Genomic DNA, 15,809 nt, shown 5'->3' with positions numbered 1-15,809 from the left:
TGAATTCACCAACGTCTTCTGCTACAATTGAGAAGCTGCATCAAAGTTTTGCAATTAATGTACTACCAGAAGTGGTTGTATCTGATAACGGCACGACATTTACCAGTGCTGAGTTTCAATGGTTTATCAGCCTCAACGGTATCATTCATGTAAAAATTTCACCGTACCACCCTTCCTCAAATGGACTGGCCAAAAGGGTGGTTCAAACGTTCAAGTCAGGCATGAGAAGGTTAACTGGAGATTCCTTAGCAACCAAGCTAGCATGCTTTTCATTACACGACCACCCCTCACACAACAATAGGCGTCACACCTGCAGAATTATTGATGAAACACCGTCTCAGGACAAGATTGTGCTTAATAATGCCAAATTTAGGGGGGGCAGTTGGAAAGGAGTCAGGGAAGTCAGAAAACTAGACATGACTGGCATAGTCATGAGAGGAAATTTACCGTGGGAGAGATGGCATACATGAAGAATTTTGGAGAAGGACCAAAGTGGTGACCGGGTGAAATAAGTGCAGTGACCTTACCATGTGAAGGTGGAAGGCCAAGTCATAAGGAGACATGTGGATCATCTAAGGAAGAGAGAAACAAATCACCAAGAAATGATTCCACCAGTGTTCACAACTGGGTCAACGTTTCCTGTTGAGAGAACTCACCCTAGTACAAATGTGCCGAATGTGTCTGTTGTACCTACAAGAGTTGAGGAAACAGATTTGTGGGTACCCACCGAAGATCCTGATGTTCAGACAACTCCAGAAAAGGAGGTTCCTGACAAAGCATCTAAAGCTGTAGAGCTGAGACGGTTCTACACGCCAAAGGAAACCCCCCCCTCCCACCCCAGAAAGACTGAATTTGTAAATTACTTACCTGTGTAAATAATTTTCTATTTTGAGGAAATTGTGTTTGTAAATGTAAAATGTGTTTCCCAGTAAAGGGGTAGGGATGTGGTAATTATGGTTTTATGTAATGTGTAGTGTACCTTTAAGAATGATGTTATAAAGAAAGATCATATAATCTTGTGTAACCAATAAGGAGTAGCACGGGCTGCCTCTGTAGTCAGTAGTCTGTAGTTAATAGTCAGAAGTATGGAGATAGGGTTTGATGTAGAAGGACACAAGTGTAGCTGCTAAGTACCTTTGTAAATAAACAGAATGCGTTCCACTTAAGAAGTGTCTGTTGATCAACTCTATCTATAGTACCAACTCGGCCATCCCACAACAAGCGTGCAACTGGGACTCACAAGTCCTAACACTAACCCAGGAAACTTCCCAATCTGTAACCTTTCTGAAAAGAAAGGTACACATGCATAGCAATAATTGATTTCTAAATGCCATCCAATGTCTCAAATACCTTTATAAACATTTGTACATTAATACTAGTGATTAATATGACCCCACAATAATACAAAGGACAGTGTGATTACATAGATCATAAAGTGCATGTCATATCAGTAGGCTTTCTGATTGTCTGACCACTTGTTTCTAAGGAGACAGCCAGAGTCCCTGCTGCAATTTGCTATCAGCAGGAGACCTTGCCAGCACACAATCAGAAAACAAGCTGAAAATACACATGAGATCACATGTGGGGTCATCAGCACTATAACCAACTGACCAAAAATACTGGAGTTTTGAAATAACTAGAATTGTTAGCATTAGGTTTAGCTTGATTCGTCAAATTTAACTGACTCTTTTACAGCAAGTTATTCAGATTTACAGTATCAAAAATATGCAATTAATCCTGGTACACAGATGATTGTTATAAACTCCTCTAAAGCATTATAAATTCTTGTTAACCAGCCACAAAAGCACAATGCATTACATTGTACCCAGTGGGCCAACATGTGTTTATAGCTAATTCAGTCTCAGAAGTTTGACTTTAATTGTCCTAACTTTAAAAACAAAACTATCAATGTTAAATTGCATGATTCCTCTTTTATCCTGTTATCTGCACTGTCAGTGATGGCTCAAAACCAACATCGACCTTCACCAAGCAAAAGGAGAAAGTGCTGAACAGATTGCACATCTAGAAATCTGACTGTTCTTAAAGGCTGATAGTGTATTCACAAGAAAAGTGGCTTCTTTTTCTTCCCAAAACGGTCAACATCATTTCTTTTGGATCAACCTCTCTTCTGCGTAACATCTCCTGCAATCCTATATCTTGTCTTCAATTTCTTATACGTCTGCTTCCCCCTGTCAGTGTTGGCTAGACACCAGCTCACTGTGTGATGTTCCTGTGAAATGTCGCTCCTTCCCTGGATCACTCCTGAAACGACAGAATGTAATTTATGATAGGAATTAGTAGTAGACCATGTGGAATAGGATGAGATTAATTAACCCATAGAGTACTGAGTTTACTAGCAGCTGTTGGCAGTCAAATGTGTTTCGTATTAGGGACAGACTTAAAGGCAAAGTCAGGTTAGCTGAAAGCTATTGTAAAACCCATATAAGATACATACTTCCACTCCATCTCAGTCAGGCAATAAATACATGACCATTTAATCCTAAGTAATGAACTCAGACATCTGAAATGAATTCAGGTTTGAACACACCAAGTTCAATTTTAACACTCAATTTTACCTTGCACCAAAATGGGCCCTGGTGAGCTAAAGCCTATACATGCTTTTAGATTGCTTCACAGGGCACTTATTTATTTCCAGGTTTTCGCAAATAAATAGCAAGAGTCAATAATTACAAGATATGGAACAGTATTAGAGCCTGAGGGACTGCCCACAAACAGAGCTCCAGAAAGTGCTGCACTAATGTAGATCGGAACTCCAATTTCTCGTGCCCCATGTCTCCAATCCTTGTAGTTAGGCGGGGAGAAGGCTGGGCTGCCCAGGGTGAGAGATGTGTCAACCTTGGGCTGTTCTAACCCCGATTTCAGTGTCCAAATTGAGGCTGACATTGACAGAGACCTCACAGTGGGTTGTCGACTCTCCATTATCTCTTTACTATCCTAACATGAAACAACACAATTGAGGAAAACAAAGCTGGCTGTGTAATATCACCATATTGCGAAGTTAGTGGATTTGCTGATTCTACAGGAAATCAAATCCCTACATATGCTAACACCTTACACGTGGGAAGAAGACATGCATGTGAGACAGAGAGAGAAAAAGCTAATGATGGGGAAAAACAATGGAAGGAAGAAAGACTTGGATGTACATCGCACTTTATCACAATGCTCTGACACATTCCAAAGCTCTTCACGTACAATAAGTTGTTTTTCAAGTGCAGCGACTGCTGTTATGTAGGCAGTCCTGCCCAAGACAAGTAACCAGCCAATTGGTTTTGAAGATATTGGCCTCGAAACTGGAAGGACGTCCTTTGCTTTCTTCAGTAATGCCTTTGGGTTTTGAACACCCACCTGAGCCACAGGAACAGACAGATAGGGTTTCTATTTGACATATTCAAAGACCTGCCTTGGCATTAAGTTACGAATTCAAGTTCTGCAGCAGAACTCGACCCTATGACTCAGTAATGAAAGTGCTACCCACTCAACCAAGCTGACCCTTGTTAGGTAACAAAAAGAAGCAGTTTTTTTTTCAAAACATTTATCACAACTATCTATGGATTGATTCCAGTTCAGTCCAAACAATGGAATGCTATTTTATTTGAGTGCCAAAACTTCTGTGAGGCAATCGTGAAGGAAGATATTTCGACAACACATCTTTTTTCCAAGAAATATAATCAAATTCTGATGTTAAACTTAGGTCAAAGAGAGTGAACAACTTTCCTCCCTCTTTTTTTCCCTCCTCCCCTCCTGGGTGTACAGTCACATGAGCTCTGGTTGTCCTCCAGCCCATCACCCAAATGGTCACTCTTCATGCATGAACAGAGATACATCCAACCATGGATGGTATCAAAGCCAAATCTAATGCTGTCCTCATCTGACACCCACATAGACACACATTTCCAGAAGGAATTATTCAATAACAAGAATGTGAACACCAACTAATTTTTCCCTATCTTGCCATTGTACATTTGGATCAAATGTTACACCCTAACAGTTACCCTGACTTAAATCAGTTAGGTTGACATTGATCAATGGTCAGAACTTAAAGAAAAATATGCACTCAATGCACTCTGGACCAATATTCTATTCAAGATGCTGATATATTAGGGATGGGCATTAAATGCCATCACATCCTGTGAAAGAATTTAAAAAAACGGCAAACCATGTTTCCAAATCAACAATAATCAAACCCACTCCACCATCAATCACTAAACAATTGTACTTTTTGCTTACTGAGCGAACAGGTCATTTGTTCTAGACTAAACATGTAATTCTTTCTTAACTGGGACATTTGTCATCCAGTACCCTACAATATACTCAAGTTCCAACTATTTACTTTGTAATTATAAAACTCATGACTTGTTTTGATAAAAAAGGAAACTAAGATGGACAAATTCTGGTTGGATGCACTTTTTTAGTGGAAGGAAAATGAAGGTGTCAGCAGTGAAAAGGTTTAGCATTTTAAAATAAATTGGACAAGGAAAAGAAGTACTGTCAGATGTGACATTATGAAGCCCCGGTGGCCCATCCAGGTTGATGTTAAAATCCATGCCTCTATTCAAAGAATTTCGAAAGGAATGCTACAAATTAAACATTAACAAAAAAAACATTCTCAAGGTATGGATATTTTGAAAAAGCCAGGATGCATTGCCCTTAACTAGTTGCCGTTGAGAAGGTTATGGTAAGCCTTCCTCTTGGACCACTGCAATCTGTAAGGGTGCTCTCATGTTAACTTGGCACTCATCTCTAGATTGTCAAATGTCACTGGAGCAGAATCACTGCAATGTTTATCTACATAGCACTGAGCTTCGATAAATAATTTATTGTGTGAGGCACTTTATATATTATACTACACAAATACTAATTCTTTCTTTCTTATATAGTTGTTGATTAAAAAAAGCACTAGCCTTAAAAGCATGAACGTGGCACAGTGTTTGCGAAAGTGTTTGGAAAATCCTATGATAACACACAGTATGGCAAAATAGATTGCATGGCAATGCATCACACATCACTCGTGTGTGAGCCAATGGAACAGATTTTTTTTTCTTTCTTTAATGCCAGGGCAATAAGCATTGCCTGGGCAGAGTCCAGAGAGGAAAGTCTTGTGGGAAAGATTGCAGACCGGTAACAGAGACTGATGGATTTTCCTTCTATTTAATTGAAGGAAAGATCTAGAGGATTCTTAAAGGGGTCCTTGATCCATCCAGTCCAACTTTCTTCCCTGCGCTCTGTCCCAGCGATGCTTAGCACCCAGATGAAAATCTATCCCAATATCTCCACAATGTACATCAATGTTTTCCTATCCCCGAATCACTAGGGACTCTGAATTACAGCTCAAAGAATGACTTTACCATCTTTTCAACAGGTAGTCATTTTTTCCTTTGCTCTTAGAATTGTACCTTGAATTACCAGCTCACTGTGTGAGGGAAATGCACGTGTTTTAAAATGCAACCTGCAATGCTTCTAAAATCATTGGACTCTAACAATTACATTTACTCTCACCTGAACAGAAGAGAATAGAAGATGCACAGTTGGGATTGAGATAGTGTGTCTCCACCACAGATCACATCTATTTTTAAAAATACGATAGAGGAAATAACTAATGTGGTGGTAACAATGTGCAAACCACACCACATATCAAACACCCACACTGCAGCTTTTGGCCATCCTGGCCCTGTTATTGGAGAGATTGCCTAAAAGGCTTGCTCCAGTCATGGATTTGCCAATGAAGGAGCCTGATCCAAAATTCCCTATTGGATTTAATGGGCAGTCCTTGGTCTGGTTGGACTGCCTACATTATTCTGGCTCCTTAACAAAGGCTTCTAGTCAGAACGTGGCCTATGTGCACATTTTGTAGAAAATGTCTTACCCTTGCATTTATTTAAATATAACTATATAGCATCTAACAGGATTAGGGCTTCCCTCTCAGAATGGGATTTGGATTGGGATTCTGGAATAAATACTGGAGTTAGTTCCAATAATCTATCTAATTGTGGTGTGATTTCAAGTTGGAGGAATATGCCCTGAATTGGTTGGAGGCTAATTTCTTTCCAGTTGCTACATCTCTTCCAATATGGAGGTTTCAGACATTTGAAAACAAAGTCAATAAATGATTGGAATATACTGTTTAGGTCAGTGTGAATAATTGGATATCGCATTCAAAGAACCAGGACAGACATGATGGGCCAAGTGACCTCATTCTGTGCTGTAAGATTTGCTTTAAAGATAATTGGCTATACTTTGGCAGAGTGTAGTTATACTGCTGTTACTAAATGGTTGCAAAAATGCCAGTGTAATTTGAAGCCATACCATGTTGCTTCAATGTGACACTGCATTGATCTAACTGCAGTGTGGAGGTCAGGATAGGTGCAAAAGGTGTTCAGAGGATCAGTTTATTAAGTTACACATTTTATTAAACTAAGCAGAGAGCTTTCTTTACTGTTCCAATTCTGGCCTCATGTACAACCCTAGTTCTCTTCTCTCTAATGGTGATGTCCATGCTTTCAACTGCCTAGGCCCTAAGCCCTGGAAAGCCCTCCATAAACCTCTCTGCCTCTTCCACCTCCTCTAAGATACTTCTTAAAATTTGTTTTGTTAACCAAGCTTTTGGTCACTTATCCTAATGGCCTAGATTTTGTGGTCAGTGGCAAAGGAATGGTGTCCACCATTCATGGCGCTGACAACTGCCCACAAAGTTTTTGAGGGCTTTTGAGGCGAGACTTGCTTGGTCCTGTGTGGTGCCCTCTACAGGAGATCAGTGGCATCTACGAGCATGGCAAGGAACAACATGGTTTCTCAACCAACCAGATTGAAGGTTTCTCACTGAGACACACTGGGCTGGATTTTACCCCGGCTTTAGGACCCTAACGTTGAGACAAAATGAGGGTCCTGAAACCCCCTTACTGGCCGCATGCCAGCTGGTGCAATCTTCCTAGAGTCAGCTTCATAATTGGCCAACTCTGTGCTCACCATCTTATTAAGAATGCGAAGTTGCCTCTCAATGCTGCTTGCCCAATCAGAAGGCTGCTAGCTCAGCAGCCTGGGCAGTCCAGCTGAAGAGGTGAGCACTGCTGAGGCAGGCTGGGGATATGTTCATGAAATTCAAAATGGAGAGGTCCAAAGTTAGTAGGCCCCTCCTTCCAGAGGAATCATTTGGGCCATGGGTGAAACCTACCCTGCACCCCTGCCCTGTCATTAGGGTACGTAGCCTCTGGCTGTGATGAACCTCAAGCTGGGAGGTCACCTCCAATGAGTTGGCAGTTTCCACACATGGTGTGGGGCAATTTCAACAGTGATAAAATACATGCGCTGCACAAAATTGCCTCTTATTGGAGCCTTAATCACCTTAATTGGTCACTCACCCTGTAAAAATTCCCTGGCAGCAATAATATGTCAGGGAGCCATCCCAATGTGGCTCTGTCTTATTTTCCCAGACACCCTGCCTTGAATCTTGTCTCCAGCCTAGTTAGTTTCTGAAGGAATGTGATACCACAATTGTAAAATCTAATTTTCAGGGCCAGGAATTTTGTTTAGTAGTAATTATCACTTTCCCTGTCGTTAAAAATTCACTTACTCCTGAATGCATCAGCCCTAACTTTTGTTGGTGGCTTCAGTGGGAAATAAGTAGCTTAGAACCCCAAATTCATACCATTAAAATGATTTCAGCACCAAGTTTATCAGGGACGACTGGTAGAGCTCACCCCGTGAAGGAGCAGGGTACCTCCGACAGCGACTTCCAATTCCCGTGTTTAACGGTGCGTGTGTGGGTGCCAGAAGTTGCTGTCGGTACGCTGTTGGCCTCACAGTTATTATCTGGGCCCACATCTCCTCATACAGCTCGGTGTTTGATCATCACACCTGTGAAGTGCCTTGGGGTGTCTGACTACTTTAAAGGTGCTACAAGAAACATAAGTTGCTCCTCTTGTTTTGAGAGTGTGGACAATCTTGCCCTTGTTCTCAGGCCAGTTAGCATTCAGAAGTGAGGTTTGTGTGGGTGCTCATGTGCAGAGGCCTCTAACTCTTAAGACAGTCGAAACATAGTACTACCCTACTGCAAATCTGCAACTGATCTAAGAATTTAGTTCCAATATAACCACAATGTTAGTGATATAGGGGGAAAAATATGAAGCTTTAATTAGCATTGGGAAGCAGTGTATCTTCAAGATGCTGTTATGCCTTTGTGACATAATGTGTTGCATCTGCTTGTTTCCTTGATTAAAAAAGCCAATTGTTACATTCAAACAAAGCTCCGAATGAAAACATCTTTTAAAATCAAAGTAAGCAGAATAACCCAATGATAAACCTTCAAACATGGCCGATTTGTTGTTTTTGTGTGTGGGGGGTTGAATTTCCTAGTAAATTGAACACTTAACAAAGAGGAGTCCAGATTTCAACAAAAAAATTAAAAAGCAGTAACGACTTTAAAACTGTAAAAACGTTATTCATAACATTATATCCTATTCATGTGTGTGTTTCCGTCTCTCTCTCTCTCTCTCTCTCCCTCTTCACATGAAACAGCTGCAGTCAGTGTATCCTCGGGAGCTACTCAGAAAGCAGCTATTAAAAAAGTTTTTCTGGAACAGATGTCCAGCCGAGCGCTGGGGAATGTGCCAAAAGCTTCGTGTGACTGAGTGTTTCTTCCCCAAATCGCGTGCCTTTGCTCTGCCCTCTGCCCCGAGTGGCGCCAGCTCTGCTTCCCACACCAGCAGCTGAACATCTGGAGTCTGGGGCTGCACAAACACCAAACACTCCCGAAAAACCATCCTCTCCATTCATTCACTCCGCAAACAACACGGTGGCAAGATCAGCGCGCGTGATTTATTAGGCACTATCGGAGCTGGAGAGCACAAGAAATGCCGAGGGAAGTTCAGATGGAGTTGAAAAAAAACTCCCATTGTCATAAAGTAGGAATGAGAGTCTGCATCACTTTAGTTTAATTACTTCACAAGTTCACGTTTTTTTTTCCCCTTCCCCCCCACCCCCACCCAAAACAAAAATCACTGCTAAAAACAAAAAATTGTCCTAAAACTAGACAATGTATTGCCTCGGTATGACCAATGTGTTAAATGTAAGTTTTTGTTTTAAATTGAGATACATTTGACTCAAACGGTTCTACAAATCGCCAGTTCGATCGATATTGTAAGTAAATACCTATTCCACCCCAGCGGGTCAGTAACCTTGTCTCAACCTCTAGCCTTCCCCATCCCCTCCCCCCTCCACCATCCCCTCCCCCCCCCCCCTCCCCTCCAACTTCTCCACCACCACCACCACCACCCCCCACCCCCTCCACTCCTCAGTTCAAATACAAACACATGACTCCACTGTTCTGAAATGTTTCACTTCACGAAGGCCCTGTGAAAGGGCAGTGCAGCTCCCTGTCGAAATACAGCGTGCATGCAAATAAACAGGGAACCCACGACACTCATAAGGCCAGGGGAGGTTGGGGGGGTAAAGTGAAATGAGTCCTGCCGCTGATGCCGCGGGGAAAGTGAGCTGAACCCAGGGAGCATCAGACAAGGGAGTGGCACCTCATCCCATTCATGCAGCGCGCCAGTGTGTGAAAGGCTGGGGGTGGTGGTGGGGGGGGGGTGGATTTTTGTTTGGAAGTCTCTCCTGCTTTCAAGTGGAAGCTCACCTTCCTCTTTTTTGATCGGCCCTCTGCCTGCAATGTCTTGGTGCATTGCTCCACACACTCGGAGAAGCTCATGTTGCTGTGATCGGAGCTGTAATCGAGGTCAGCCAGCCTGGCCAAGGACAGGATGTAATTACACGCTATCCTCAGGATCGCCAACTTCGACAGCTTCTGTCCATACGAATAGCAAGGAACCTGCGGAGGGGCACCCAGAGTAATTGAGGGGGAAATACCAGATGAATAAGTCTGACACAGCATGTACACATACTTAAAATATACAATACACATATACACAACCTACAGTGGCACTCACACACAGACACACTCTCGCACATTCACACTCACAGACATAGACACACTCGCACATTCACACTCACTGACACACAGACACACTCTCGCACATTCACACTCACTGACACACAGACACACTCGCACATTCACACTCACTGACACACGCACATTCACACTCACTGACACACAGACACACTCGCACATTCACACTCACTGACACACACTCGCACGCACACACACACAGACACATAGTGAATGTTTTATATATATATATGTGGCACTCACACACAGACACACTCTCGCACATTCACACTCACAGACATAGACACACTCGCACATTCACACTCACTGACACACAGACACTCGCACATTCACACTCACTGACACAGACACTCGCACATTCACACTCACTGACACACAGACACACTCGCACAATCACACTCACTGACACAGACACACTCGCACATTCACACTCACTGACACACAGACACACTCGCACATTCACACTCACTGACACACACACGCACATTCACACTCCCTGACACAGACACACTCGCACATTCACACTCACTGACACACACACTCGCACGCACACACACACAGACACATAGTGAATGTTTTATATATATATATGTAGATAACCAGGGGTAGTGATATATAAACGCACACACTGGATAACTACAGTGGCTACATGTATTGCCAAACGGTTTGCGGCTATCGAGACAGCTTCATATCGCTAAACACTGGTTAGTTTCCGAGAAGTGAAATCATAAATCTGGTTTGGCACATTGCTGAAGTGGCTTCATTTTATGAAGTCTACTTGGACACGCGTTAGAATGCCAAGGTTCAGTTGATCTAACGGTTGTATATTGACAATTTGTGATAAGGTTTGGCCAAGCTCAGTCGCTAATGGTTCTGTGGAAAAAAAACACAACACGTGCAATAAAGCCTGGGCTCCTGTCCAATCTCCCAATCGGCAATGTTGCACCTCATTATGAACTCAAGTTTGTGCAAGTTTTCTGTAATCTGTTCAGTGACCTCTCCCTCACAGGGAAGTATTTGTAAACATGTACACAAACTCAGCCACCGCCAGTTTGCTTCACTATATAACTGAGGGCAACTTGAGCAGAACATATGAAACGTGTTCTTCATTTTCCCAAACCAGTTGCCACTTAATCATGTTAAGTATATCCCCCAGTCCCTGGTAGCAGGCTTTTATTTTCAGCAGTGTGGCAAGGCGGGGCTAACTGTTGGACGGAGGTTGGGCTAACTCACCAGATTCGGAGTCTGTAAATGCAACTATAAACTTGTTCTAAGTGTTAACAAGCAATGACAGACTCGATATTAAATGAACCATACTGTCTTGTTCTGGGGGGATTGGATCAAAGTGGGAAGGAATTTCTTGTGTGTTTGTGCGTGTGTATGTGAGTGCATGTGTGTGTGAGAATGTGTGTATGTGGCTGTATGTATGTCTGTGTGTTTGTGTCTGAGTGTGCGTGCATGAGTGTGTGTATGTGTGCGTGTGTGTGCATGAGTGTGTATGTGTTTGAGTATGAATGTGTTTCTGAGTGTGTGTGTATGTGCATGTGCGACCTTGTGTGTGTGTGAATGTGCGCGCGTGTGTATGTGTTTGAGTATGAATGTGTGTGTGTGTGTATATGTATGTGTGTGTGTGTGTGTATGTGTATGCGCGAGCTTGTCTGTGTGTGTGAATGTGCGAGTGTGCCTGTGTGTGTGTGTGTGTGTGAGTGCCACTGTATCTGTTTAAAGTGTTTTGGGGACCACAGTAACTTCTGTATCGTTTTCTCTACATCACATTGAGAATGGGTGACAGACAATGCCGTTACTGTAAACGTGCCTTGTGTACCCATTTACACTCGGGCTGATTAGAGCATTTGGCTCTGGATATTCATTTATAACTAAGCCTTTAACTCCATAGGATCATAACTCCACTCGTTGCAATCAATATTTACACTGAGATAAGGTGAACTATTAAACACGGAGCATGTTTTATTTATAGCTTTGCTTATCAACAGAACGACTGTAACAGCTTTTGACAATTTCTCTCCTTCAGCCTTTTATTTAGCAGGGGGCTTGCAAATTGATGATTTATAAATGATCCTCCAATGCTGCTAGGGGAGTGGGGAGGGAGGAGTGACAGTGTCCTGCCCCAGTTTGAACGGTACCTGTTTCCTCAGAGCTTCGAAGGCTGCACTGATGGTGTGGACCCTGGTTCTTTCCCTGGCGTTCGCCAGCAGCCTCCTGGTCTGCTGGATGGCTTTGATCTCGGTGGAGACGCCGGGGGTGTCTCCCGGCCGTTTCCTGGGCGATGGGCTGTAAGCCGCCTGCGAGATGGTCGAGTAGGAGCCGTCCGAGGAGCGCTGGCACAGCACCAGGCGGGGCTGGGGGCTCGGCTGCTCCGCGAACGCCGGGGGCTCGAAGGCGCCCACCTGGGACGGGGGAGGGCGCGTGAATTTCCTCCGGCCCGGAGCTGCCGACTTGGGGCTGAGCGCCTCAACCCCCAGTCCCCTTCTCCCTCCGGCGGGCGCACTCACGGTGCCCGCAATCCGCCGCAGGTCCACCGCCTCAGCACCGGAGCCCCGGCTGCTGGAAGTGGCGGCTGTTGGCTGGAAAGCGGCGTGGCCGTCGCTCAGTCGGGCGATCAAAGGATCCCGCGGCTTCTCCTCCTCCTCACCTCGGGGAACTTTCTCCAGTGCCTCGCCGTGCCTGACAACCTCCCGGTTCTTCCGTTTCAGTCTCTTTATTGTGCCGATCCCCTTGACGCACAGTTTCTTCCACTCGGCTTCATCCAGGCTCTCCGAAGTCCTCATTATCATGAAGACAGCTGAGTTTTTATTGGAATATTCTGCCCAGAGTGGTTTCAGCCCCTCACCACTGTGTGTGTGTGTGTGTGTGTGTGTGTCTCTGTGTGTGTTAACCCTCCTTCTCGGCAGCTATAGCAACCGCTCTGTAGCAATGCCTCTAGTGATGCGAGAATGTCATCTCAAGTCCCTTGCTCTCTCTCTCTGCCTTGCCAACATTTTTTTTTTTCACGAACGCACTCGGCAATCCATCTGTGTTTGTTTAGCTTCAGTTTACACAGAAGCCCGTGTTAAGTTCGATCAGTCATCGCGATGCCTGTTAAAGGGAAGACTGAGAAACACAGAGCCTGACAGGAAAGGAACCCTTCGCACCAAGCCACCGTCCACATCACACAGCCACACTAGACTTGAACCCCCCCCCCGGGCCGACACAATGAAGGTTTGGATGCAGAATGTTCTGCAGTGCACCAAAACCCATCCAGACAACGGTTTAAGTATAGAAGATTAAGGGGTGACATTTCTCCCCCTCCGCCCCCCCCACCACCCCCCACCTCCTCTTTTCATGGGCTGTGAGCGTGGCTGACAAGGCCAGCATAGGGCAGAGTTGAATTGGTGAAAAACTAGCTGCATGTCTTAACATCCAATCTTAGATAACCCACTATGTCCTGCAGTTAAACAGAACTCCACGATTAAATCCTTCCAATCAGGTTTCTGCCCTTGACACAGCACCAAAAAACTCTTATCAAAGTCACAAGTGACACCCTACGCGAATGTGATAAAGATAATCAATCCCTCCTCATCATTCTCAATCTGCCTGCAGCCTTTGATTGACACGGTTGACCACACCATCCTCCTCCAATGCCTCTCATTGTCACCCAGCTGGGACTGCCCTTGCCTTGTTCCATTCCTATCTATCTAATTGGAGCTAGAGACTCACATGCAAATGCTTCTCTTCCCTCTTGGCACTGTTGCCTCTGGTATCCCCCAGGATCTACCCCCAACTATTTCTCATCTACCTGTTGCTAAACACGCTGTCAGTTTCCACCTGTACACTGACGACATCCAACTCTCTCTCACCACCACCTCTCTCGACTACCGCACTGTTTGTAAATTCTCAGACTGGTTGTCCGACATCCAGCACTGGATGAGCAGATAGTTCCTCCAACTAATTACTGGGGACACCAAACCATTGTCTTTAATCCCTGCCACAAACTCCGTTCCCATGCCATGCGCTCCATTCCTCTCACTGTCTGAGACTAAACCAGACTACTACAACCTTGGTGTCATATTTGACCCCGAGACGAGCTTCTGACCACATATTCGCACCATCACTAAGACAGGCCTATTTTCATGCCTTTGGCATCACCGACTCTACTGGTTTCCACTCCGTGACATTGCCCAACTCTGAACTTGCCTTAGCTCATCTGCTGCAGAAATCCTCATTCATGTGCTGAAGACTTGTGCTCCAGAACTAGCCATGCCTCTAGTCAAGCTGTTCCAGGAAAGCTACAATACTGGCATCTATTCGACACAGTAGAACATTTCCCAGTTATGACCTGTCCACAAAAAGCAGGACAAATCCAATCCAGCTAATTACCATTCTATTAGCCTATTCTTGATCATCAGCAATGTGATGGAAGATGTCATTGGCAGTGCTTTCAAGCAGCATTTCCTCACCAATAAACTGCCCACTGGTGTTCAGTCTAGGTCCAGCAGGACAGCTTGGCTACAAACTTCACTGTAACTTTGGTCCAAACATGGACAATAAGAGTTGAATCCCAGAGGCAAGGCGAAAGTGACTGATCTCAAGGCAGCATTTGACTGACTGTGGCATTAAGGAGCCCTAGTAAAAGTGAGGAAAAGTGAGGATTGGCTGGAGTAGTATCTGCAAAAAGCAAGATGGTTGTATTTGTTTGATACCAATAATCTCAGCCCTAGGACATTGCTACAGGAGTTTGACAGCACCTTCCAAACCCACAACCTCTACCATTTAGAAGGATTGGACCAGAAACTGGACCAGCCACATAAATACTGTGGCTACAACAGGAGGTTAAAAGGACACATGCATGCAAGAGATTTAAAAAAAAATTGTTCTTGGGAATCACTGGTTAGGCCAACATTTAATGCCCATCCCATTGCCCTTGAGGGCATTTAAGAGGCAACCACATTGGTGTAAGACTGGAGTCACATGTAGGCCAGACCAGCAGATTTTCTTCCATGAAAGGGATTAGTGAACCAGATGGGTTTTTACAACAATCATTTCATGGTCATCATTAGACTTTTAATTCCTGATTTTTTTTTATTGAATTCGATTTCCACCACCAGCCATGGTGGGATTCAAACCCAGGTCCCCAGACCATTACCCTGGGCTTCTGGATTACTAATCTAGTGGCAATACCACTACTCGAGATTTGATGAACAGCAACTTAAATGATCATCTAATTTAATGAGAGGCACTGATCTTGTTTCCACTTGGAAAAGAAGATCAAAGGGAAATATGATTTGGTATTTTCAGCTACCAGGGAGAATAAGTAATATATAATATGGAGATAACAGTTGATTTGTCTTGGACTGTGAGTGCAAGATGTGAGTATAAGATGAATAAACCTGAAGTGATATTTGAGATTAGGAGGATCTTGCCTTCTAATTTAGTAGTCTAAAGATAGAATAGATTCCTGAAAGCTAATAATTCTGTGTGAATTGACACCTAGAGAAAAGAGTTGATAAATATCCTGAATCATTGGAACTATGGAAATATCCTCCTTAGGAATGCAATTGCCCTAGACTCCAATGTAGAATGGAGAAATAGGGCAGGCATCCTAATATCTTTCTGGATTTGCTGTTGGGGTCAGAAAGAACATTTGCAAAGCCTTTCCTCAGGAGGTTAAATAGTTTGGGAAAGTTCATGATAGGAGATGTTGCATAAGGTCATTTAAAAATACCTTGTTATGCACTTTAATTTCTGTAACCCACAAGGCTATGGACCAAGAGCTGGAAAGTGGGATTCGGCCTGCACAGACATGATGGGTTGAATGGCCTCATTTTGTGCG

The 15,809-nt window shown here is 43.9% G+C and overlaps 1 protein-coding gene across 1 annotated transcript; it reads right to left on the bottom strand.

Moving 5' to 3' along the window:
- Positions 1-1,335: 1,335 nt before the first annotated feature.
- Positions 1,336-13,060, bottom strand: atoh8 (atonal bHLH transcription factor 8). The gene is made up of 3 exons (XM_078553677.1): positions 12,124-13,060; positions 9,650-9,841; positions 1,336-2,262 (listed from the first exon to the last, which is right to left on the bottom strand). Exons 1-3 carry the CDS (start codon positions 12,772-12,774, stop codon positions 2,257-2,259), a joined length of 849 nt encoding a protein of 282 aa, XP_078409803.1. The 5' UTR covers positions 12,775-13,060; the 3' UTR covers positions 1,336-2,256.
- Positions 13,061-15,809: the final 2,749 nt, after the last annotated feature.

This window comes from Cetorhinus maximus, chromosome 1 (genome assembly GCF_964194155.1).
Source record: "Cetorhinus maximus chromosome 1, sCetMax3.hap1.1, whole genome shotgun sequence".
NCBI lineage: Eukaryota > Metazoa > Chordata > Chondrichthyes > Lamniformes > Cetorhinidae > Cetorhinus > Cetorhinus maximus.
Note: the sequence above shows the minus strand (reverse complement) of the source record. Positions and strands in the feature narration are given on the sequence as shown.

Coding starts and splice junctions, on each gene's coding strand:
- atoh8 (XM_078553677.1), bottom strand. CDS start 12,774: ATGATAATGAGGACTTCGGAGAGCCTGGATGAAGCCGAGTGGAAGAAA. Junction 9,842..12,123: donor TCGAAGCTCTGAGGAAACAG/GTACCGTTCAAA, acceptor GCCCCTCCGCAG/GTTCCTTGCTATTCGTATGG.